At 45.9% G+C, this 24,352-nt stretch overlaps 1 protein-coding gene across 1 annotated transcript; it reads left to right on the forward strand.

Moving 5' to 3' along the window:
- Window positions 1-1,987: 1,987 nt before the first annotated feature.
- fam32a (family with sequence similarity 32 member A) lies at window positions 1,988-23,733 on the forward strand. The gene is made up of 4 exons (XM_072593637.1): window positions 1,988-2,153; window positions 7,718-7,877; window positions 12,913-12,966; window positions 22,866-23,733. The coding sequence occupies exons 1-4, from the start codon at window positions 2,083-2,085 to the stop codon at window positions 22,932-22,934; spliced, it is 354 nt and encodes a 117-aa protein (XP_072449738.1). The 5' UTR covers window positions 1,988-2,082; the 3' UTR covers window positions 22,935-23,733.
- The last annotated feature ends 619 nt before the right edge of the window (window positions 23,734-24,352 follow it).

Raw genomic sequence — 24,352 nt, forward strand, 5'->3', positions numbered from 1 at the left:
GGTATGGATAAGCTTCCAATGGAAGTGGTTGAGGCAGGTACATCAAAAACATTTAAAAGGCATTTGGACAAATACATGGACAGTAAAGGTTTGGAAGGATATGGGCTAAATGGTGGGAAATGGTGTTAGTGTGGATGGACAGTTTGTTCGGCATGGACCAGTTCAAGCCAAAGGGCCTGTCTCCTTGCTGTAGAATTCAATGACTGTAAGGAGCTGTTTATTATTTCTCTCTCTCTGAGAGAATTCTCACAGTCTAAAGGTAGATACCCTGAGGGTACACTCTCTGTGTATTTATCTTTCTGGAGCATTTTTCTTTTTCTCTCTCAGGGTGATTATCTCACTAACTCTGTCTCTCTTTATTTCTCCCTCTCCCCCTCCTTATTTTTGTCTTTATTTCTCCTCCCTCTCCCCCTCTGTGTGTGCCTCTCCCCGGGTGAGGAGGGTGTGCTGGGCCCCCTCTCCCCGGGTGAGGAGGGTGTGCTGGGCCCCCTCTCCCCGGGTGAGGAAGGTGTGCTGGGCCCCCCCTGCCCGGGTGAGGAGGGTGTGGTGCTGCCTCCCCTCCCCCTCCCTCCCCGGGTGAGGAGGGTGTGCAGGGCCCCCCCCCTCCCCGGGTGAGGAGGGTGTGCTGCCCCCCCCCCCCCCCTGCCCGGGTGAGGAGGGTGTGCAGGGCCCCCCTCCCCGGGTGAGGAGGGTGTGCAGGGCCCCCCTCCCCGGGTGAGGAGGGTGTGCTGGGTCTCCCCTCCCCGGGTGAGGAGGGTGTGCTGGGTCTCCCCTCCCCGGGTGAGGAGGGTGTGCTGGGCCCCCCCCCCCTCCCCGGGTGAGGAGGGTGTGCAGGGCCCCCCTCCCCGGGTGAGGAGGGTGTGCTGGGTCGCCCCTCCCCGGGTGAGGAGGGTGTGCTGCCCCCCCCCCCCCCCGGGTGAGGAGGGTGTGCTGCCCCCCCCCCCCCCCCCGGGTGAGGAGGGTGTGCAGGGCCCCCCCCCCCCCGGGTGAGGAGGGTGTGCTGGGTCTCCCCCCCCGGGTGAGGAGGGTGTGCTGCCCCCCCGGGTGAGGAGGGTGTGCTGCCCCCCCCCCCCCCCCCGGGTGAGGAGGGTGTGCTGCCCCCCCCCCCCCCCGGGTGAGGAGGGTGTGCTGCCCCCCCCCCCCCGGGTGAGGAGGGTGTGCTGCCCCCCCCCCCCCCCCCCCCCCCGGGTGAGGAGGGTGTGCAGGGCCCCCCCCCCCCCCGGGTGAGGAGGGTGTGCTGCCCCCCCCCCCCCCCCCCCCCCCCCCGGGTGAGGAGGGTGTGCTGCCCCCCCCCCCCCCCCCCCCGGGTGAGGAGGGTGTGCTGCCCCCCCCCCCCCCCCCGGGTGAGGAGGGTGTGCTGGGTCTCCCCCCCCCGGGTGAGGAGGGTGTGCTGGGCCCCCCCCCCCCCGGGTGAGGAGGGTGTGCTGCCCCCCCCCCCCCCGGGTGAGGAGGGTGTGCTGCCCCCCCCCCCCCGGGTGAGGAGGGTGTGCTGCCCCCCCCCCCGGGTGAGGAGGGTGTGCTGGCCCCCCCCCCCCCCGGGTGAGGAGGGTGTGCAGGGCCCCCCTCCCCCCCGGGTGAGGAGGGTGTGCTGGCCCCCCCCCCCCCCGGGTGAGGAGGGTGTGCTGGCCCCCCCCCCCCCGGGTGAGGAGGGTGTGCAGGGCCCCCCCTCCCCGGGTGAGGAGGGTGTGCTGCCCCCCCCCCCCCCCGGGTGAGGAGGGTGTGCAGGGCCCCCCTCCCCGGGTGAGGAGGGTGTGCTGCCCCCCCCCCCCCCCGGGTGAGGAGGGTGTGCAGGGCCCCCCTCCCCGGGTGAGGAGGGTGTGCTGCCCCCCGGGTGAGGAGGGTGTGCTGCCCCCCCCCCCCCCGGGTGAGGAGGGTGTGCTGGCCCCCCCCCCCGGGTGAGGAGGGTGTGCTGCCCCCCCCCCCCCCGGGTGAGGAGGGTGTGCTGGCCCCCCCCCCGGGTGAGGAGGGTGTGCTGGCCCCCCCCCCCCCCCTCTCTGACGGTCAGTCTCTCCTCCCCCTGACGGTGTGTGCGGGCGGTGAGTCGGTCTCCTCTCTCTGTGTCTGGCGGGTTGCGGGAGGCCGATGGCCGAGTACCGGGCGGTGCAGGGCGGCGCGCTCAAGCTCAAAGGAGTCTCCGACCTGGGCGTCAAAAGGTGAGACCGCGGGCGGAGGGAGCGGCAGGGCGGCCCGGGGCCCAACTCCGTCCCGGGGCCCAACTCCGTCCCGGGGCCCAACTCCGTCCCGGGGCTCGGGGCCCAACTCCCTCCCGGGGCCCGGGGCCCAACTCCCTCCCGGGGCCCGGGGCCCAACTCCGTCCCGGGGCTCGGGGCCCAACTCCGTCCCGGGGCCCAGCGCCAGCCTCCCGGGAATTTTACAGGAAAGGCCTCGGTCTCGAAGAAATTGCTCAGCCCCAGGACCTGCCCTTCCATCATCAGCCGGAGGGACATTGTCAGATCCTGAGGGAGTGGGCACTGTCGGAGGGTCAGTGCTAAGGGAGGGCCGCACTGTCGGAGGGTCAGTGCTGAGGGAGTGGGCACTGTCGGAGGGTCAGTGCTGAGGGAGGGCCGCACTGTCGGAGGGTCAGTGCTGAGGGAGTGGGCACTGTCGGAGGGTCAGTGCTGAGGGAGGGCCGCACTGTCGGAGGGTCAGTGCTGAGGGAGTGGGCACTGTCGGAGGGTCAGTGCTGAGGGAGGGCCGCACTGTCGGAGGGTCAGTGCTGAGGGAGTGGGCACTGTCGGAGGGTCAGTGCTGAGGGAGTGCTGCACTGTCGGAGGGTCAGTGCTGAGGGAGGGCCGCACTGTCGGAGGGTCAGTGCTGAGGGAGTGGGCACTGTCGGAGGGTCAGTGCTGAGGGTGTGGGCACTGTCGGAGGGTCAGTGCTGAGGGAGTGGGCACTGTCGGAGGGTCAGTGCTGAGGGAGTGGGCACTGTCGGAGGGTCAGTGCTGAGGGAGTGCCGCACTGTCACAGGGTCAGTGCTGAGGGTGTGGGCACTGTCGGAGGGTCAGTGCTGAGGGAGTGCCGCACTGTCACAGGGTCAGTGCTGAGGGTGTGGGTACTGTCGGAGGGTCAGCGTAGAGGGAGTGGGCACTGTCGGAAGGTTAGTACTGAGGGAGTGCAGTACTGTTGGAGGGTCAGCGCTGAGGGAGTGGGCACTGTCGGAAGGTTAGTACTGAGGGAGTGCAGTACTGTCGGAGGGTCAGCGCCGAGGGAGTTTCACACTGTCGGAGGGTCAGTGCTGAGGGAGTGCCGCACTGTCGGAGGGTCAGTGCTTAGGGTATGGGCACTGTCGGAGGGTCAGCATAGAGGGAGTGGGCAATGTCGGAAGGACAGCGCTGAGGGAGTGGGCACTGTCAGGTGGTCAGAGCTGAGGGAGTGGGCACTGTCGGCAGGTCAGCACTGTCGGAGGGTCAGTGCTGAGAGCATGTCACACTGTCGGAGGTTCATTGCCGAGGTGGTGCTGCACTGTCGGAGGTTCATTGCCGAGGTGGTGCTGCACTGTCGGAGGTTCATTGCCGAGGTGGTGCTGCACTGTCGGAGGTTCATTGCCGAGGTGGTGCTGCACTGTCGGAGGTTCATTGCCGAGGTGGTGCTGCACTGTCGGAGGTTCATTGCCGAGGTGGTGCTGCACTGTCGGAGGTTCATTGCCGAGGTGGTGCTGCACTGTCGGAGGTTCATTGCCGAGGTGGTGCTGCACTGTCGGAGGGTCAGTGCTGAGGGAGTGCTGCACTGTCGGAGGATCAGTGCTGAGGGAGTGGACACTGTCGGAAGGTTAGTACTGAGGGAGTGCAGTACTGTTGGAGGGTCAGCGCTGAGGGAGTTTCACGCTGTCGGAGGGTCAGTGCTGAGGAGTGGGCACTGTTGGAGGGTCAGCGCTGAGGGGGCGCTGTGTTGTCGGAGGGACAGCTGTATTTATTAAATCCAAAAGTTTTTAAAAGTATTTGCAGTATGGTTTAATGCATTTTTAAAGTCCCAATCTGTCTTGCCTTTATACACTTCTGTTAAATCAATGTTTCCTTTGTAGATTGCATTCTGCCAAAACACTTTGCTAGATATTTTGTTCTCCTAAAATTCCATCTGTTAATCATCTGTCCAGTCTTCTCACCTGTCTGTTTCCTGGTGGAAGTGTTTGAGATTGTCTTACTGGTTTTCTCACCTCCAAATATAGGGCAGCACATAAATAACAAATTTCTTTAGTGATCTAGAGCCAAACTACACCAATGCAGTGTTCACATTATCCAGGCAAGTTAATTAGTTTACTGAATTACAGCATAGTTGTAGCACATTGTTTTTACAAAAGAAATCCTGGTTTCAGGCACCATTGTTTTTGTTCAGCCCAGATTTCAGACACTGCCTATCTTCCAATATCCATGTCGTTTGTGTATACCAGAACCAACATCACTTTAACTGACCCTAAACACCACTATCATCCTTGTAAATGAAATATAATCATTTTACACAATTTGTTGTCTTGAACCAATGTTTTTATCCAAATGGATGCTGACTCCCTCTCACCCAAAGCTTTGTGACTTGGATAAGACGGACACTTGTTAATCTGAAATTAAAATAGTCACTTCAGGGGATTTGCAGCAACTATTGCAGGGAAGAACAGAGTGAAGTCATTAAGCTGTAATCAGAATTGTTGAATGAAGAATTCAGTGTAAACCCGAGAAAAAGCAATACGTTTCATGAGATTGTTATCTGTACTGATATAAAATTCATTGCTGTTCATACAAACACAAATGTTTAATAGTTTCTCACATTCCCTGGACCTGGACATAAATAAATAAAACAGACTTGTTGCTGGGTTTGACATCTCATAGCATAGATCATGAGACATGCCTTTGTACATTTAGATTTTCTTTTTTTTTTGCAGAAAGAGAGAACTTTAATGTTTCAGAAGCCAAGTAGGGCATCTTGAGTAAATACAGCAAACATCTATATATGTCTTAACCAATCAGATTGGACTTTTGAGGAACTAACATTCAGAAGGAAAAATTCTCAAGTGGGTGAAATTGTTGTTAAATGAGATGCAGAAAGAAACTAATACGAACAAATAAACAATAGGATTGAGAGAGGAGGGAAAGGAATAGATTGGAAAAATGTAAAAGGCGATCATCAGAGGTTAGAGATTCAATTTTGCCAATCAAAACACAGTGTGTTGCAACTTTTGAGAGTTGTGTTAACTGTTTGCTTTAGCTGTCCTCTGCTCTGGTAACACAGGTGCATTATTTACAGAGGACAGTATTAACCCTGGCATTTTGACAGGATAATGTGACCCATAATATTTTGTCCTCTATTTTTGTTCTGTTTTGTACATCTATACCAGTTTAATTGAGATTTTACAAATACTTGGCAGATAGAAAGCAGATTTGGGGTTAGTCCGTTTACTGCATCTTGACCTTGAATTGCTAGCTGGAATGCTGCTAAGAAACTTTGTAAACAGTTAATGCAGTCTTCCTAAAAGTACATGTTCAGATTTACTGTGTCCACAGGAACCCTGCTCAGATTGGAATCGTATCCTGGGGCTGAAGATATTTAAGATGGAGATGAGGGGCCCTTCCTGTGGCACTGAGGTAGAGTCCCTATCCCTGAACCAGGAGGCCTGGGTTCAAGTCCCACCTGCTCCACAGATGTATTATAGCATCTTTGAACAGGTTGATGAGGAAAATTGGTTATTTTGTTTTAAAGTCATTTTTTTCCCTTTGACACCATAAATCTTTGGAACAATTTTTCCCAGAGAATGGTTGCAAATTGGCAAATTGGTTGAGTATTTTTAAGGTATAGTTAGGTTTCTAACTAACAAGGGAGGCAAGGTTTTGGGGGTAGGTGGGAATGTGGAGTTGATGGTCAAGTAGACTCGAGGGTTAAATGACGTACTCCAGCTCCTAATTCAAATGCATGTTTGTCTATCCTTCTGCTCTTTTCTTTAAATGATATGTTTTAGCCCTCATTGTTTTTCATAGAGATGTACAGCACAGAAACAGACTCTTCGGTCCAACCTGTCTATGCCAACTCAATCTAGTCCCACCTGCTAGCAGCCAGCCCATATCCCTCCAAACCCTTCCTATTCATATACCCATCCAAATGCCTCTTAAATGTTGCAATTGTACCAGCCTCCACTACTTCCTCTGGCAGCTCATTCCATACACGTACCACCCTCTGCGTGAAAACGTTGCCCCCTTAGGTCTCTTTTATATCCTTCCCCTCTCACCTTAAACCTATGCCCTCTAGTTCTGGACTCCCCGAACCCAGGGGAAAGACTTTTTCTATTTATCCTATCCATGCCCCTCATAATTTTGTAAACCTCTATAAGGTCACCCCTCAGCCTCCGATGCTCCAGGAAATACAGCCCCAGCCTGTTCAGCCTCTCCCTGTAGCTCAAATCCTCCAACCCTGGCAACATCCTTGTAAATCTTTTCTGAACCCTTTCAAGTTTCACAACATCTTTCCGATACGAAGAAGACCAGAATGGCACACAATATTCCAACAGTGGCCTAACCGATGTCCTGTACAGCCGCAACATGACCTCCGAACTCCTGTACTCAATACTCTGACCAAGAAAGGAAAGCATACCAAACATCGTCTTCACTATCCTATCTATCTGCAACTCCACTTTCAAGGAGCTATGAACCTGCAGTCCAAGGTCTCTTTGTTCAGCAACACACCCTAGGACCTTACCATTAAGTATATAAGTCCTGCTAAGATTTGCTTTCCCAAAATGCAGCACCTTGTGTTTATCTGAATTAAACTCCATCTGCCACTTCTCAGCCCATTGGCCCATCTGGTCCAGATCCTGTTGTAATCTGAGGTAACCCTCTTTGCTGTACACTACACCTCACATTTTGGTGTCATCTGCAAACTTACTAACTGTACCTCTTATAGAGTCATAGTCGAATCATTTATGTAAATGACAAAAAGTAGAGGACCCAGTAGAGGATTTGTTTCTGAAGCTTCACCTGAAGCCATAGAGTTGTACAACATGGAAACAGACCCTTTGGTCCACCTTGTCTATCCCAACCATCATAGAATCAAAGATCCCCACAGTGTGGAAACAGGCCATTCAGCCCAACAAGTCCACATCAGCCCTCTGACCAGCATCCCAACCAGACCCATCCCCCTACTCGATCCCTGTAACCTCTCATTTCCCTTGGCTAATGCACCTAACCTACACATCCCTGAACACGGTAGGCAATTCAGCATGGCCAATGCACTTAACTTGCACATCTTTCGACTATGGGAGGAAACTGATGTACTTGGAGGAAAACTGCCAGATGAACTAAATTAATCTAGCCCTATTGGTCAGCATTTGGCGCATATCCCTCCGATTCATGTACCCTCCAGCTGCCTTTTAAATGTTGTAATTGTACCAGCTTCCACCATGTCCTCTGTCAGCTCATTCTATACATACACCACCCTTTGCATGAATAGGTTACCGCTTGGATCCTTTTTAAATGTTTCCCCGTTATTTTAAATCTATGCCCTTTAGCTTTGGAACCCCTACCCTCGGAAAAAGTCCTTTGCTGTTTGAAGTCAAAGCTCCTTCCCCTCTCTCTCTTCCCCCAACCCTGCCCTTTATCCATCTACCGCTCCTATTTCATTGTAATATCACTTCCCTTTCTACTAATCTGTGCACCTTGTTTCCCTCATAATCCTCAATTTTCAAGACAAGTGCTTAAAAATCTGGATTCTTTGCGAGTGTGTTTTTTTTTAATAACAGGAAGAAGAAGAAGAGTAAAGAAAGTAAAAAAATGCTGCAACAGATCATCTCAAATCAGAAACAGCACATGGTGAGAGAGGAGGCAGGAGAACATAAGCGAGTGGCTGTGGATAAAAGAACTCCAGCGCAGAAGGCGTTTGATAAGATGCAGGAGAAGCGGGTGAGTTGATGCACCTGACAAGTAAAGGGAAATTTATTGACAGTTCACAGCTCTTCATTGTGTTTCTGTACAACATTAGTGTTTCAGTTCTGAGCCATTTGCGAGAATAAAAAACAGTGGAAGTAGAACAGAAGAAGGAGGAAACACAGTGGGGCAGGGGAGGTCATTGGGTCGAACATGCATGAAAAAAAAGTGACCATGTCAATTGCGTCAACTTGTCTCCTGAAAGAATAATTTTATTTCAGGATATGGATGTTGCTGGTATGGTCAGCATTTTTAATTTCCTTGAACTGAATGGCTTATTTGGATACTTTTGAGGGCAGTTCAGAATCAATCATATTAAAGTTGGTCTGGAATGACATGCTGGCCAGACCAGTTTCGAGAGGCAGGTTCCTTTCCTGTGAAGACACGAGTGAACTTGGGATTTTGATGACAGTTCAGTAATTTCAGATTCTGGCTTTATTCATCCCAGATTTAATTATTTCACAGAAATCCATACAGTGTGGAAGCAGGCTACTCAGTCCATCGAGTCCACACCATCCCGTCCAAAGAGCAGCCCACCAAGATGAATAAACTGAATTTAACTTTGATTCACTGACTTTAATTAGCTGGATTTAAAAGTCCCAGCTGAAGTGAGAGAATGTAGCACCAAGCTTTGTTGATCCAAGTCCCTGGATTCCTCGCCTAATTGCAGAACCATTCTGCTTTTGTACCCCTAAAATGGAAAGAAGCAAATGTGGAAAAGAGAAACTGGAGCAGTGTCCTGTCACAGAAAGGGGAACATGTTCAGAAGGAGGAAGCTGCAAACTGATGCAATCTGAAATTAACAGAAAAAGCTAGAAGCAGCTCGTAAACTAATTTAAAAGATAAGCCAGAACTGCAGATGTCTGCTGATCCCTCCATTGGTTCGAACTCCGAGAGAGTACTGTGAGCCATCCAGCCTGCTGGCTGCACCTGACCCCTATCTCCACTGCCACTTTGTTCCGTACCCTAACAGAGTGACTGATCTAGTTTATGTTTGAAGCTGCTGCATTTGGTGCTTGTCATTTCTTGTGTGGCCCCATTTCCTGCTGGTATTCCGTCTGTTTTGTATGTAAAGGTTGTGTTTTCCTATCTGCAAAGTGTGGAAACTGAATTAAGTATCTGTAATTTCAACAATGAAGTTTCCAGTGTTTAACATAAAGCGTTATTTATTCTCACTTACTCAAAACATGATATCACACACACTGTATTTGTAACCTTTGTGAAAGGTGTTACAAGTTATGGTTAGCTCTGTCTATGGTTTATGATCTCTGTCTCCTGTATCACTTTCTTGATTGAAGTGAATTGTTTAAAGGTGAAGTGAAAATCTTAGCAGACTGGGAGGTTCATTGTCATTGATTCTTGGTGATGGGATCTCAGGTGGTGGGGGAGTTTCTTCTGTTGGCACCTTCACTTGCGGTTGCTAGGTGATATCAAAAGTGAACAGCAGCATGGACCTTTTTAAAAAAAAATCATTCATGGAAAATGGCTGTTTCCGGTATGTCAGCATTTAATAACTGCCATTAATTGTCCTGGAGAGGGTGGTGGGTGAGCTGCCTGGTTGAACTGCTGCAGACATTGGGGTGTAGGGACACTAGAATCCTGTCAGGAATTATAGAGTCATAAGTAACAGTGACAGAACAGCAATGTATTTTCAAATCAAGGATGAAGTGTGAACTTGCAGGTGGTGGAGCCCTGTACAGCTGTTACCTCTGTCCTTCTAAGTGATAGAGATTGTAGGTTTGGACTATGCTGTCAGATGAGCCTAGGTAGGTTTACTGCAGTGCATCTTGTACGTGGTGCCTGAGAGAACAAGAAATGAATTACATGCTGCAAGATTCCTAGCTTTTGATCTCCCTTTGTAGCTGCGAACTGTACGGATATGGATGTTTCACCACCTCTAACCTCATGATGGAGGGAAGATCATTGATAAAGCAGCAGAAGATAAGGTAGTATCCTTGGTCCAACCAACAAAGAGCTCTTGTTGTGGCAGCGTCCCTACCTCTGAGCCAGGAGGCCATGGTTCAGGTCCCTGTGTCAGAGGTGAATTATAACATCTCTAAACGGGTAGATTTTTAAAAAAAGTTTACCTAAGGGAAATCCTGGAATGATATCCTGGAGTTGAGTTACTAATCTCCAACAACTACAGCTATCTTTCCTTATGCAAAATATGACAGTACCCAGTGGAGGGTTTGCTCCCTGATTCGCATTGACTTTGGTTAGAGCTCCTGACGTCACCCTATTTGGTCAAAAGCTGTCTTTCGCTTCACGGCACTATCATGCTAACCTCACCTAGAAAGCACAATTCTTTTGCCTACATCTGGCAAAATGACCACGGCAGAACACTAACTGAGTGTCAATGGGCTGGTTACTCCTTTATATAGCACTGTTGATGACTTTCTTCATTACTTTGTTGGTAATCAAGAGTATAGTAATAGGATAGTAATTGGCCATACTTGGATAACATTGTTGGTGAGCAGTACTGGCCCCCTGATCATGTAAATCTGGCAGCATCTATAAAGAGAAAACTTCTTTAATCCATTATGACTCTTCTTCAAAGCCAAGGCATACTGGTCTTCAAATGTTAACTCTGTTTCTGTATCCAAAGTTGATGCCAAACATGCTGTGTTTCGCCAGCATTGTCTGTGTTGTTTCAGATCTCTGGCATTCACAGGATTTTGCTTTTACAAATTCACAGTCCTTTCCAAATGTACGATAGTGTGTGTTGCTTCTAAAATACCGTATTGTTGTTTAATGCTGTGTGAGTATGAGACGGTCTTTATTTTTAATGACCCAGTTAATTTGACAGGTGGGTCTGCCATACAAGGAGCATGGCACAAGGCTAATACTGGTACAGGAGGAAAGGGAGATCTGATTAAAACATATACAATTTGAATAAGGGCTAGACTAGATGCAGAGACTTTTTTTTTCCGCTGGTTAGAACTGGATCACAATTTCAGAAAATGGGGTAGACCATGTAGGACTAAGATGAGGAAATATCTCTTCATAGAGTCATAGAGATGTACTGCACATAAGCAGACCCTTCGGTCCAACTTGTAAATGCCGACCAAATATCCCAACCCTATCTAGTCATTATCTGCCAGCACCCGGCCCATATTCCTCCAAACCCTTCCCACTCATTTACTCAGAGGGTAGTGACCCTGTGGAGTTTGCTCCCACAAAATGACCAACTCATGGAGTGCATTCATTAAAGTCCTTGCTACTTATTTTAACAAGGGGTTTTGGAGAGCAAAGTGGGAATGTGGTCTTGAGGTAGACACTCGGCCATGATCGTATTGAATAGCAGAGCAGGCTCAAAGAGTAGAATGGCCTACGCCTGCTCCTAGTTTTGATAAAATCCCTTCTGAATTGATTAAGGAAAGGGCATTGATTCACATTCATTTGAAATGTTCCTTGGAGTAGTTTCAATCCACAAAAGCAGATGTGAGAACCCCAGGTATTCATGTTTTCTGGGCTTTTCTGTGCAGTTTTTAAAATGTAAAAGTCTTGGTTCCAATGCAGCATAAACTGTCAAAAGGTAAAACCTGAAAGGGAATGTAATGTTTGTTGCCTGTGATCTTAACGAACCTGGTACTCAGCATGTTTGTGATCTGAGGACATAACCAGACTCGATTCTACAAAAAGAACGTGCTAGCTGTCATCTTTTGAACAAAACATGGCAAGCACCGAAACCATGTCCATCAATCACGAAGGTCCTGGGCAGCTTGGGACTCCCTAAAAGGGAGAACAATTCAGGAGATCTTGGAACTGTGAAACAAAACTAGAAAAAAATTGGATATGCTCAAAAGGCCAGCAAGCATCTGTGAATGTTTCATGTGTAAATCCACAGTTAGGAGTAAATATGGATGAATGACATTTGAAAAGGAGGAAAACAGTCCCTTTCCTTCTGCCTTGTGCGTGTGCTCACATATAAAATGTTTAACGGGGAACAAGAAAACATTAGATGGCAGAACGATGATGGACAAAGCGCAAACACCATATCTGCAGTTTCATTGTCTTCTGTTGTCCTCTAAAACACTTTCTGTCTTCCTACCGCATCCTGTCCTATCTCTCTGCCACCTGTAATGAGAGCATTCACTCTTTGAGAGAAGATGGGCAATGATCTTCCTGCATCATCAACAATTTTGAAATGGATTTTACAGGTGGATGTTGAAAAGATGTTTCCCTTTTGGGAGAGACTGGAACTATGAAACAAATAAAATAAGATCTGATAAAGGGGGTTTGTTTTCCTCTTGGAAGCTCATGAACTCACGAGCTCTTTGGGACTCACTTCCCCAGACAGCATTACAACTGGGTCATTGAATATTTTAGAACAGAGATTCTTGACGCATGGCAGAATCAAATGACATCAAAGCTGGATAGGAAGTGGTTTTGAGGCCAAATCAGCCATGGTATTATTCAATGCTTTGTATCTTAGCATCATGGCTGATCTTCTGTTTCAACTCCACCCTCCCACACCATGTATTTACTCCTTAGTTTTATTTTGATATAAGAGGAGTTGTCAGCTGCAGACATGAATATATTCAAAGTGAACATTCATAGCTGACTGAGATAAAGAATTCCAAAGATTCTCAATTGTCCAAGTGAAGAGATTGCAAAATGATCAGCCCTTCAGTCACTGACTATGACCCTCTGTTCTAGATTCCCAGCCAGGGAAACATTTTCTCAACGCCGAAGAATTTTGTATGTTTCAGGTAGATCACCACTCTGTCTATTAAACACCTGAGAACAAAGGCCTAATCCTATATACCCCATGAAACACCTTAAGACATGTTAAAAATGTTATTTAGTTTGGGAATATGCTGAGCATAGACTGCTTGGACTGAATGGTCTGTTTCTGGGCTGTATGACTCCATACAAATATGAGGATAGAGGGGTCTTGCGAAAGTTACAGTAGGTCTTTGATTTGCTCTCCTTACTGAAGGTAGTGTGGTTGCTTAGCTCAATGAGTACAGTCCTGTTCACTCATTTCCTGCTTTTGTATTTTTCGCAGCAAATTGAAAGGATTCTAAAGAAAGCATCAAAAACTCACAAACAGAGTGTAGAGGTAAGATGTTAAGGTTTTTTCATCTTTTAATGTAAATGTTTTATTGATATTTCAAATACTGAAATTCATATTACCTTCGAGGTTTTTGCAGAATGCTTGCAAATAGTCAACTTTTGTTTTGTCTAAAAATCTCCAAAAGAGAAGCCATTTCTAAGTTTTGAAATGGAACATGAAACAGCAAAAGTAATAGAAGTAAGAATAGGAGAACATCAAGGTAATAGTGTTACTAGCGTTAAAATACCTACTATTTAAGACCAAAATTGGACATAAATTGGACCAAGACCAAAGTAATAGATTGCAAAATGCTAGTTTGGAAGGAATGACAAAAAATAAAGTGGGAAATAAATTGACAGGAGAGCTTTAGGAGGATGTATTAAAGATACTTCTTCAGATGAGAAAAATAAAGATGTGTAAAAATATTCTACAAGCACGTTGCCTAATGAAAAGTCAGGATTAGAGTCTGACCGTCAAGAAACATGTGGAAAACTCACAGATATTGAGTGAACTGCATTGCCTTACTGTTTACCGGGAAGAAAATAACATAATGGATCTGCTGTTGAAGAGGAGATCGAAGTAGACACGTGTAAGATAAATGAGAAATGGATCAAATTTAAGCAAGGATGCAGATATATTACGTCCAGGCAACATATTAAAAGTAGTTAGGGAAGTGATAATGGGGATACTGTTTTATGTTTATCTACACTAATTATAAAAGGGAATAATGCCACCCAGAGGACCGACAAACAGATAATTTGATTCCTGCATTTAATCAGAATCATAGAATTCCTATAGTGCAGAAGCAGCCCATTTGGCACAATGAGTCCACCCCAACCCTCTGAGGAGCATCTCACCTACACTGACCCCTCCCACCACCACACCCCCAACTTCCCCTACCCCCTACCCTATAATCCTATTTTTCCCATGGCTAATCTACCCAGCCATGCACATCCCTGGATACTATAAGCAATTTAGCATGGCCAGTTTACTTGACCAATCCAGCTAACATCTTTGGACTGTGGGGGAGGAAACCAGAGCACCTGGTGGAGACCCAGGCTGTCACAGACCGAATGTGCAAACTCCACGCAGACGCCTGAGGGTGGAATGGAATCCGGTTCCTGATGCTGTGAGGCATCAGTGCTAACTTGAGTCACTGTGCCACCCTAGAAGATAGAACAAGTCCAGGGAACTGCAGACTGATGTGCTTAATGCTGGTGGTGGGAAGGATAATGGAACCTTACCCAAAGATTAAATAGAAAAACACCTAGAAACTTAAATTATTAAACAATAGTTCATGTGGATTGTAAAAGGCAAGGACATGAATGACCAAGCTTTGTGAATTTTATAAAGAAAGAACAGAAATAAGAGACAAATGTGATGTAGTAGCTGTGTTTTTTAATTTGTCGGTAAGGTTTCATACAGTAAACTCATGACCTGTAATTGCTGTGACTTATTGTGTATGTAGCAGAATGGACAGCAGTCTGGATATAAAACAATAGTAAAGTGAGAGGTATCTGCAAAGTAGTATTCCACAGATTCTGGGATGACTCTCTACCATTTATATGAATGATTTGGATTAGGGAATAGAGTGCATTTTCAAAATATCTAGGTGCTAAATTTGGCTTGTGATTAATACCAAGGAAGACTGACAAATTACACAACTACATTAATAAACCTTACATTTGTTAAATCAATTTCTGAATAGTGTCTGAGCTGATGCATTTTCATAAGGATATGGAATTCCTATTGCTGCAAAAAAAATCGAACTGAAATAGAGCAGCAAAGGGGGATCTATGTGTAGAGACAAACAAATCACCATAAGTAATAGCACAGGTTAATAGCCCAACACATCAACTTCTTTCTGTCTCTCTGTTGGCATCCTGTGTATGGCTCAGCGAAATATTCATTGCTGACCCTTTCTGGGCCACAAACCCAACCAGCTCATTCGCTTTCCATGAGAACTTTCCCATGTAGTGATTCCACTAAGTGCTAACCTTTTCCACCTCATTTCCAACCATCCCACCCTTCTTAATGTTGAAGCTTAAATGTAGTAGCAACCTGCTTCTTCATTTTCAAACCTGGTTTAATGAAGGCGAGTTTTGAGGTGTCGGTTGGCAAAATGCCCAATGAGGTTTTGCTTGGCCTCGGGCCTCAGTGTAGCAAAGCTCCAGCACTGGGGCCACTGTACAAATGTCTTATTGATATGTGGAGAAACACAAACAATACATATCACTGGGGAGTGTCACCGCTTAGAGACTAATCACCCAAACTCAGCAGGTAAGGAAATTGTTCCTTGGGTTTGGGGATTTGCACTCATTTTATCAGTAAAAATGCTGATCCTGTGGTCTCTGTCACCAATCAGTTATTGGCCTGTTATCAACTTTTTTTCATGGGTGCTGCCTGACCTGATGTGTATTTCCAGCCTGTGTTGATTTCATTTCCGATCTCCAGCATCCACAATGTTTGCTTTTGAGTTGAAATGGTATGCAAGCTCCTGTGGGTGACTTGTATTGACTCCAAGTTAAACAACACCCAAGTCTTAAAATTCTGATTTGTGTTTTCAAATCCTACTATGGGGTTGATGCTGTCAATATTAACTCCTCCATCCCCAGAATGCACTGTAATGTATTCATTCTGGTTTCTCAAACATCAATGGCTTCAAATATTGCACCAAAACAGGCTGTGCATTCAGTTATCAACAGATGAAGTTCTGGAACGGTTTCCATAAACCTCTCCACTTCTCTTTCCTCCTTTTTAGGCCCTCCTTGAAATCTACCTGTTGACTGAGATCATCTGCCCTAATTCTTCCTCAAATCTGGCTTGGTGCCAGATTTGTATTTTAATCATCCTACGAAGCACCTTGAGACATTTTAATGTTTTCCAGGCAAATGTGAGGTGATGCATTTTGGGAAGTCTAATTCTAGAGCAAACTGTACTGTAAATGGAAGAGCCTTGGGAAAAGTTGAAGAGCAGAGAGATCTGGTATTTCAGGTCCATTGTACCCTGAAGTGGCTGCACAGATGGATAGAGTGGTTAAGAAGGCATATAGTATGCTTGCCTTCATCGGACAAGGTATTGAGTGTAAGAGCTAGCAGGTCATGATAAAATTGTGCAAGACTTTGGTTCGGCCACATTTAGAAAACTGCGTACAGTTCTGGTCACCACATTACCAAAAAGATGCGGACACTTTGGAGAGGGTGCAGAGAAGATTTACGAGGATGTTGTTTGGTATGGAAGGTGCTAGCTATGAAGAGAGGTTGAGTAGGTTGGGTTTGTTTTCATTAGAAAAAAGGTTATGGGGGGGGGGGACGTGATCAAAGTTTACAAAATCATGAAGGGTATAGACAAGGTAAACAGACATAAGCTTTTTCCCAGGGTGAGGGATTCAATAACGCGGTCATGTGTTCAAGATGACAGGTGAAAAGTTTAAGGGGATACAGGCGGAAAGTACTTTATACAGAGGGTGGTAGGTGCCAGCAGAGTTAGTAGAGGCAGGCACTGTAGATTCATTTATGATGCGTTTGGACAGATGCATGAGTAGGTGGGGAGCAGAGAGATACAGATGCTTAGGAATTGGGCAATAGGTTTAGACGGTGGATTTGGATCAGCTCAGGCTTGGAGGGCCGAAGGGCCTGTTCCTGGGCTGTAAATTTTCTTTGTTCTTTCAAGATGTTGTCAAATACAAGAGTAAACGGGTCTTGCTAAGGTTACGTAGGTCTTTGATTAGACTGGGGCTGAAAATGTGTTGCTGGAAAAGTGCAGCAGGTCAGGCAGGATCCAAGGAGCAGGAGAATCAACGTTTCGGGCATGAGCCTTTCTTCAGCCCTTCCTGAAGAAGGGCTTATGCCCGAAACATCGATTCTCCTGCTCCTTGGATCCTGCCTGACCTGCTGCGCTTTTCCAGCAACACATTTTCAGCTCTGATCTCCAGCATCTGCAGTCCTCACTTTCTCCTTTTGATTAGACTGGACCTGTGTACAGTTTTGGTATACTTACTAAAGGCAATATTAATCAAAGAAAACATTCAAACATCCAATATTGACTTTTTGAATACAAAGGGAATATTGGTAAATGAAGGGTTAACAGCAACAGTGTTAGTGAATGGCTTGAGGGAGCCAAAGGATATCTAGCATTGTGTTTCTGTTTGATAGGATGAACTGAGAATGCTTCCAATTAAGACCATAAGACCATAAGACATAGGAGCAGAAGTAAGGCCATTCGGCCCATCGAGTCCACTCCGCCATTCAATCATGGCTGATTGGCATTTCAACTCCACTTACCCGAATTCTCCCCGTAGCCCTTAATTCCTTGTGACATCAAGAATTTATCAATCTCTGCCTTGAAGACATTTAACGTCCCAGCCTCCACTGCACTCTGCGGCAATGAATTCCACAGACCCACCACTCTCTCTAGCTGAAGAAATGTCTCCGCACTTCTGTTCTGAATTGACCCCCTCTAATTCTAAGGCTGTGTCCACGGGTCCTAGTCTCCTCACCTAACGGAAACAATTTCTTAGCGTCCACCCTTTCCAAGCCATGTATTGTTTGGTCGTTCAAAGTCCTATAATTTACCTTAGTGACGAACGAGTAAATTCAAAAAAGGTTTTTCACCCAGAGAATGGTGAGAATGTGTAACGTGCTGCTGCAGGAACAGCTGAGCTGGAAGAGCATAGATACATTTATGTTGCCTCTCAACAAGCATAAGGGAGAAAAAAATAGGAGCAGCGTTCCCTCTGAATTGGAGTTGCACGGAGGTACCACACACCAATCAGCGTGCTGACAGATTGACTTCCAATTCCAGACATTACTGCTGCAAAGAAACCTCAGAAATATATATAACAAGGAAACAAATTTGGAGGATGGGGGTGATGATGTTGAAGAGAAGAGGCTGATAGGATAAGGTGAGGTGAAGGTGACAGGGAAGAAACATGTATAAATCATAAACCAGTTGATCCAATTGGCCTAGGTCTGTCCTCCCCTTCATCCAGGGCTCCAAACAGTCCTTCCAGGTGAGATCTGCATCTCCTCCAACCTAGTCTAATGCTTCTGATGTTCCTGATGTTGTCTTCTCCACATCGGTGAGACCCAATGTAGACTAGGTGTCTGTTTTGCCAAGCATCTTCATCTGGCCTGAAAGGGCCAGCCTGATCTCCCAGTCATCGCCCATTTCAATTCCCCTTCCCACTCCTACTCTGACATATCCATCCTTGGCTTCCTCCATTGCCACTGTGAATCAGACCACAAATTGGAGGAACAACATCTTGTTTTCTGCCTGGGCAGCCTACAGCCTGGAGGTCTCAATATTGAATTCTCCAATTTCAAATAACCTTCCCACCCATCCCCTGGCTCTCTTTCCACCCCCGCCACCTCCCTTCCATCTTCTGACCGACCCTTCCCTTCCAGCTACCAACCAGATTCATCCCTCCCATCAACCAACCAGGTTGTGCCTGTCGAAGCCTCCCCGAGAACTTCAATGGGTAAGGGAGGACTTCCTACTGGAGTCTACTCAACCTTCTCTGGTTCTTTTCCTGAGATCATTCAATTGTCAGGAATAAAATTCTTATAATCAGTCCATTAAAGGTTTAGCACATTTATTTAAACATTTACTACAGTGTCACGGTTACAGATTAACAATACACTAAGCCCTAGTCAAAGTAGAGGTTCTAAAACCTCAGCAGAGTAGCAGTACCAGCACTTACCAACCTTGTGCTCTCTGAGACTACTCCAAAAATGGCGCACTCAATCTTTTGTATTTATATGTTTAGTGGACAAAAATCATGTCAGTCAAACTCATGCTGACGAACACAATGTCCTCCCCACATTCCTGCTGTGATGAACCTGTTAGTCTTTTGATTACATTACTAGAATAGCGATGATGAAACTGCCCTTATACTGACTTGGGTGATGACATTGATATCCTCTAAGGTTTGGTCACATACTCATTACCTCATGTCCTTGTTTAAATATGATCACTGACTGTTTTTTTTATGTCTTAAACGCATTGTTTTCCACCATACCACACAGGATTGGTCAAACCCCTATTGTCATTCCTTGTATGTGATCACTTGAAGTGATCTGTCAAAGGCTTTTGCTCCTCCTTAATGACTAATTGTTAAGTTTCATAGCTGCCTAAATTTGTTCTTGTACAGAGCTGGACTTCTCGTTTTTCTCAGCGAAGTTATCTTTCTTAATACTTTTTCCTTTTGCTTTATTTCTAACATTCTTTGGGTTCTTTAATTTTATGCTTTCCCTTTGTGTCCCTCCTCATACCCACCATTTGTGGTCACCTATCACTACCTCACCATTCTGCTCCCCCACCGCCCTCCCTTATCTGTCGCTCCCTCTGCCCCCATATCTAGTCCTGAACAAGGGTTATATGCAAACTGTTGACTTCACCTCCTGATGCTGCCTGCTTCCAGCCTCCTGTTTGTCTACTTAGATCTGTCTTGTATACATTGTGTAATCTCCTATCAGATCCTTTATTGGTCAGGGTATTGAGTACAGGGGTTGGGAGGTCACGTTGTGGCTGTACAGGACATCGGTCAGGCCACTGTTGGAATATTGCGTGCAATTCTGGTCTCCTTCCTATCGGAAAGATGTGAAACTTGAAAGGGTTCAGAAAAGATTTACAAGGATGTTGCCAGGGTTGGAGGATCTGAGCTACAGGGAGAGGCTAACAGGCTGGGGCTATTTTCCCTGGAGCATCGGAGGCTGAGGGGTGACCTTATAGAGGTTTACAAAATCATGAGGGGCATGGATAGGATAAATAGACAAAGTCTTTTCCCTGGGGCCGGGGAGTCCAGAACTAGAGGGCATAGGTTTAGGGTGAGAGGGGAAAGATATAAAAGAGACCTAAGGGGCAACCTTTTCACGCAGAGGGTGGTACGTGTATGGAATGAGCTGCCAGATGATGTGGTGGAGGCTGGTACAATTGCAACATTTAAGAGGCATTTGGATGGGTATATGAATAGGAAGGGCTTGGAGGGATATGGGCCAGGTGCTGGCAGGTGGGACTAGATTGGGTTGGGATATCTGATCAGCCTGGATGGATTGGACCGAAGGATCTGTTTCTGTGCTGTACATCTCTGACTATGATGTTATGGGGTTCTCTGCAATTGTTGTAGTGTCTGTTTTCTACCCCTGCATGGCGCTGTACAGCTGGAAAGAGTTGGAATAAGGCTGGTTCAGTTGGTGGTTAGAGCCCCATCCTGTGGTGTGGCTGTGACAGTACACTTCTGAGCTGTTCTACATCATCTGACATTTCCCTTGCACATGTGGATAAACCAAACAGTCCCTGTATTTAACAGACAGTCCCTAAGAAACTAAAAGGAAATGACCTGCTGCTTCATGTAATGTATGACCATCTACTGTGTCTTCTCCCTCTGTTGTGCAGTCTCTGGAGCGGGGAAATAAACAACAGTCTGGGTTATTGTAGAACCTGTTCTTAAACTGATGAGACATACGAGTTTGTCAGAGAACTTCAAGAGGATTTAACATTTTGTGCATGGTCAGGTGATGAAGGAGCTTGTGATTTCAAATAAACCGGTTGGACTATTACTTGGTGTCGTGTGACTTCTAACTTTATTAAAGTATTCATCACCTGAAACCATCTCCTGTGATTTTGAGTACCTGTGAATGGGGATGTCTCGAGGTTGGTCTATGAATGCTTGAGTATGTCTCCCAACATCAGACGTTTGATGTGAGGTTACTGTATTTTAGTCTAACTAATATCTGTGAATCTACAATAAGCTCTGTGTTATCCTACATCATACTGACCAGAATGAACGCTTAACAGAAATTTCCAATGTCTCCCAATTCCCTCCAACTTCAATTTTATTCTCCCCTTTAGTAAAAAGCCATCTGGAAACTCAGTTGCCCCCAGGTTACTGCTTGGAGCAGTTGTCAGTGAAATTGACATTTGGATTTTGTTAGTTTCTAAAGTTGATCTGGAGTTACATAATAAAGAGTCAAATCTTGAGTGTGCAGTATCCATTTTCATTGGAAGTTTCTCATCCCTGGGCATGCTGTCCTGATATAACATGCATTTTATAATTTATTGATGAAAATATATTCAATCGCTGTACAGTTAAATCTATTCAGACTAGAGCTGATTATCTAAACAAGTGAAAGTTTCCATTTAGGTTGGTGTTCAGTTACAATGGTTTGTTTACTTCTGGTTTTATAGTAATCCCCTACAGTTCCCCCCCCACCCTTCAAAGACTCTGAAATAGAAGAGCAGCTTCACGCAAACTAGCAATCTTAATTAGTTAACCATAACCAGCCACTTACTGAACATGCCGGTTAACCCAACTATTCCTGTCATTTGAAAAGGACTGTAATTAAAAGTAGGCCAAGGTGAGGACTGCAGATGCTGGAGATCAGAGTAGAGAGTGTGGGGTGGAAATGCACAGCAGGTCAGGCAGCATCCGAGGAGCAGGAGAGTTGATGGTTCGAATTCCTGATGAAGGGCCTTTGCCCGAAATGTCGTCTCTCCTGCTCCTGTAAATAAAAGTAGTTTCTTTGAAGGCAAATGCAGAATTTTGAAGTAACTAGTGTTTGAAGATTTCATTCTTGAGATATGGGAGTTGGTGATGAGGTCACCTATTCTTAATTGTCCCTGCAAAGTGCTTGATTGGCCTCTATCTGTGTCAGTGAGTGGGGTGAAGCTAATCGCATAATGCTGTTAGGGATGGTTCTCCAGGGTTTTGACCCAATAACTGTGAAAGAAAGGCCAATGCATCTCAAGGATAGTCAGTTGACTTGGTGACAAATTTTGAGGCAGTTGTTGAAACTAGTTTAAGTAGAATCACAGACTCCCAGGAGTGTTAACAACACAGAAGGAGGCATTTTTGCACATTGTACCTGCACCGTAAACGCCAAAACATTAGCCAAGAGAATGGCTGCTGGTATTTTATTTTTGAAAAAAACCAAGTAAAATTTTTCTTCAGCTCCATCCCAAATTGTCGCTTCCCTTTTACCTAAAAGGAAATTTCAGTTGAGCATCACTTTGAACAATTATACTTTATGACAACTGATTGTTTTGAGCTTTTGCTTTCCATTTTAATCTTTGAGTAAGTAGTTTGTGGATGGCAATTAGCTCAGTGCATTTCTGTTGTATTGTTAAGGATGAGGAGAGAACATATTGTGTTTTGGATGAAGAGGAGTGTGTGTTGCAGTTTGACCTTCAAAGAGCGGCCAGAGGAAGTGGTGGAGGCTGGTACAATTACAATATTTAAAAGGCATCTGGATGGGTATATGAATAGGAAAGGTTCAGAGGAATATGGGGCAAATGCTGGAAAATGGGACTCGATTAATTTAGGATATCTGTCCACATGGATGAATTGGACCGAAGGGTCTGTTTCCACGCTGTCCAAAGGTTAGGTGAATTGGCAATGCTAAATTGTCCACAGTGTTCAGGGATTTTGTAGGTTGGGTGCATTAGTCAGGGGTAAAATATAGGGGAATTGGTCTGGGTGTGTTAGTCTTCAGAGGGTCAGTGTGGACTTGTTGGGCCGAAGGGCCTGTTTCCACACTATAGAGATTCTATGATGATCTCTACAACTTTATGACTCTTGGGTTTTGGGTCTGGATGGGATGTGAGGGTGAGTCTGCTTGGCATCTACTGCCTGAAAGAGTCCAAAAAGCTGGTCAAAACCAGTTCAGTTCCGAGTCATGGATTGATTGAGAGTCTGGCTCTATCCAGAAGCAGGGGTGCCCTTTTGAAGACTCTTGTATATTCCAGATTTACTCCCTTTAGCATCCCCTCCACCAGCACTGCCATCCACTGTCCTTGAATCTCCACATCATACCCCAGCATAGCCAGACTCTGAGTGGCTCCTCTGGGCACCAGTTAGTTTGTTTTGGTATCCAAAACACTCATTTGTCACTTTGCTTTTCTTGCAGGAATTTAACCGACATCTGGATACGCTCACAGAACATTATGATATTCCCAAAGTCAGCTGGACGAAATGAGATGAAGAAAGCTTTTGGGCATCTCTTTGTTTTCTGAACATCTCTTTGTTTTCTGAACTCATTTATCTGCAGTAAATTAAAATGGATCTGCTGTCTGTATCAGTTGGTCTGTGAAGAAGAGACCTGAGCCGTTGCAGATTAATCTCTCATTAGACAGTTTAACAGTTAGTAAATATAATGGTTCTGTTGACCTGATTCTTGTGGTTACATACTCTCTTACTTTAGAACAGTTTGCAATGCTGTGAAAAAAACAATAGCTGATCATGTGACTTCGAGTGAGGAGTCAACTATTCTGTGGCAGAATTGCTTTATTTCTCTCTAATTTTTGCATAGTTGTATGTCTTTCTGCAGTAATGTATCACAACATTCAGATCTGAAGCTAACTAGCTTGCTGATCCTTGCATAAATGGTGGGTATAGATTTTTTTTTGTTTTAAACACACAATCCCTTCCAAACATAGCCAACATTGAATTAGTTTTGAATTTGTTTTTGAATATGACTGAAAGGAAACTCATGGGCAGAGGGAGGGAAGTGGTGATAGTTGAATTTCTGGGATGCCACAGAAATTTTATAAAGGAGCTGATTGATGTACCTTCTATTGTTGGGAGTCTGACCAAAGTTGATGCCATTCTATAACATCATTGGACTGTCAGCTGTACCTTACAGATATGTGAAGGAAATGTAATTCAATCAGTTGAGCTCTTGCCCTTTGGCTGAGCCAGATTCATTGGTTGCTGTTCATTAGGGTGCCTTCCTCCTGATATTCAAAATCTGGCAAAATAAAACCTCTTAACATTCACTCCCGCCTTAGAAAAATATTTGTACTTTATATAAAGCACTGATAATTTCCAGGAAAAGATTTTGCACACACATCTGTCCTTTAGCACACTCTGATATCTAGCTCTTTATGATACTTCTTTAAGGTTGGGCAGTGAGGATGAGGAGTGGTTTGACATGATCAAAACAGGAGCTGAAAAGTGTAGCGCTGGGAAAGCACAGCAGGTCGGGCACCAGCCAAGGAGCAGGAGAGTCGACATTTCGAGCATCAGCCCTTCATCAGGAATGAGTGCCTGCATCTCAGAATGAGAGTGGAACATGAGGGGATATGCAATGTTTGATCATGTGAATGTAGAGTGCTGCCAGCTCCTCAAGCAGTTATTCCTGCTCACTGTTAAGAGACCTTATCTTAAACCAATGATGTGTGCACGCAAAGTAATACACCACCTAAAACCATTGACTTTGGAACCCTTGGAAAATTCTGCCTATAAGTAATCATTTGAAAGAAAGAACCTGCTTTTATGTAGTCTGAGGTGTTCCCAAATCAGCTGCTGTTGTGAAACCAGATCCCACAAAAAAAACCATGAAATATATGATATCATCTCCTTCCCATAATGAAGCCTGGATGGACCATCCAATAT

This window comes from Chiloscyllium punctatum, chromosome 24, assembly GCF_047496795.1.
Source record: "Chiloscyllium punctatum isolate Juve2018m chromosome 24, sChiPun1.3, whole genome shotgun sequence".
NCBI lineage: Eukaryota > Metazoa > Chordata > Chondrichthyes > Orectolobiformes > Hemiscylliidae > Chiloscyllium > Chiloscyllium punctatum.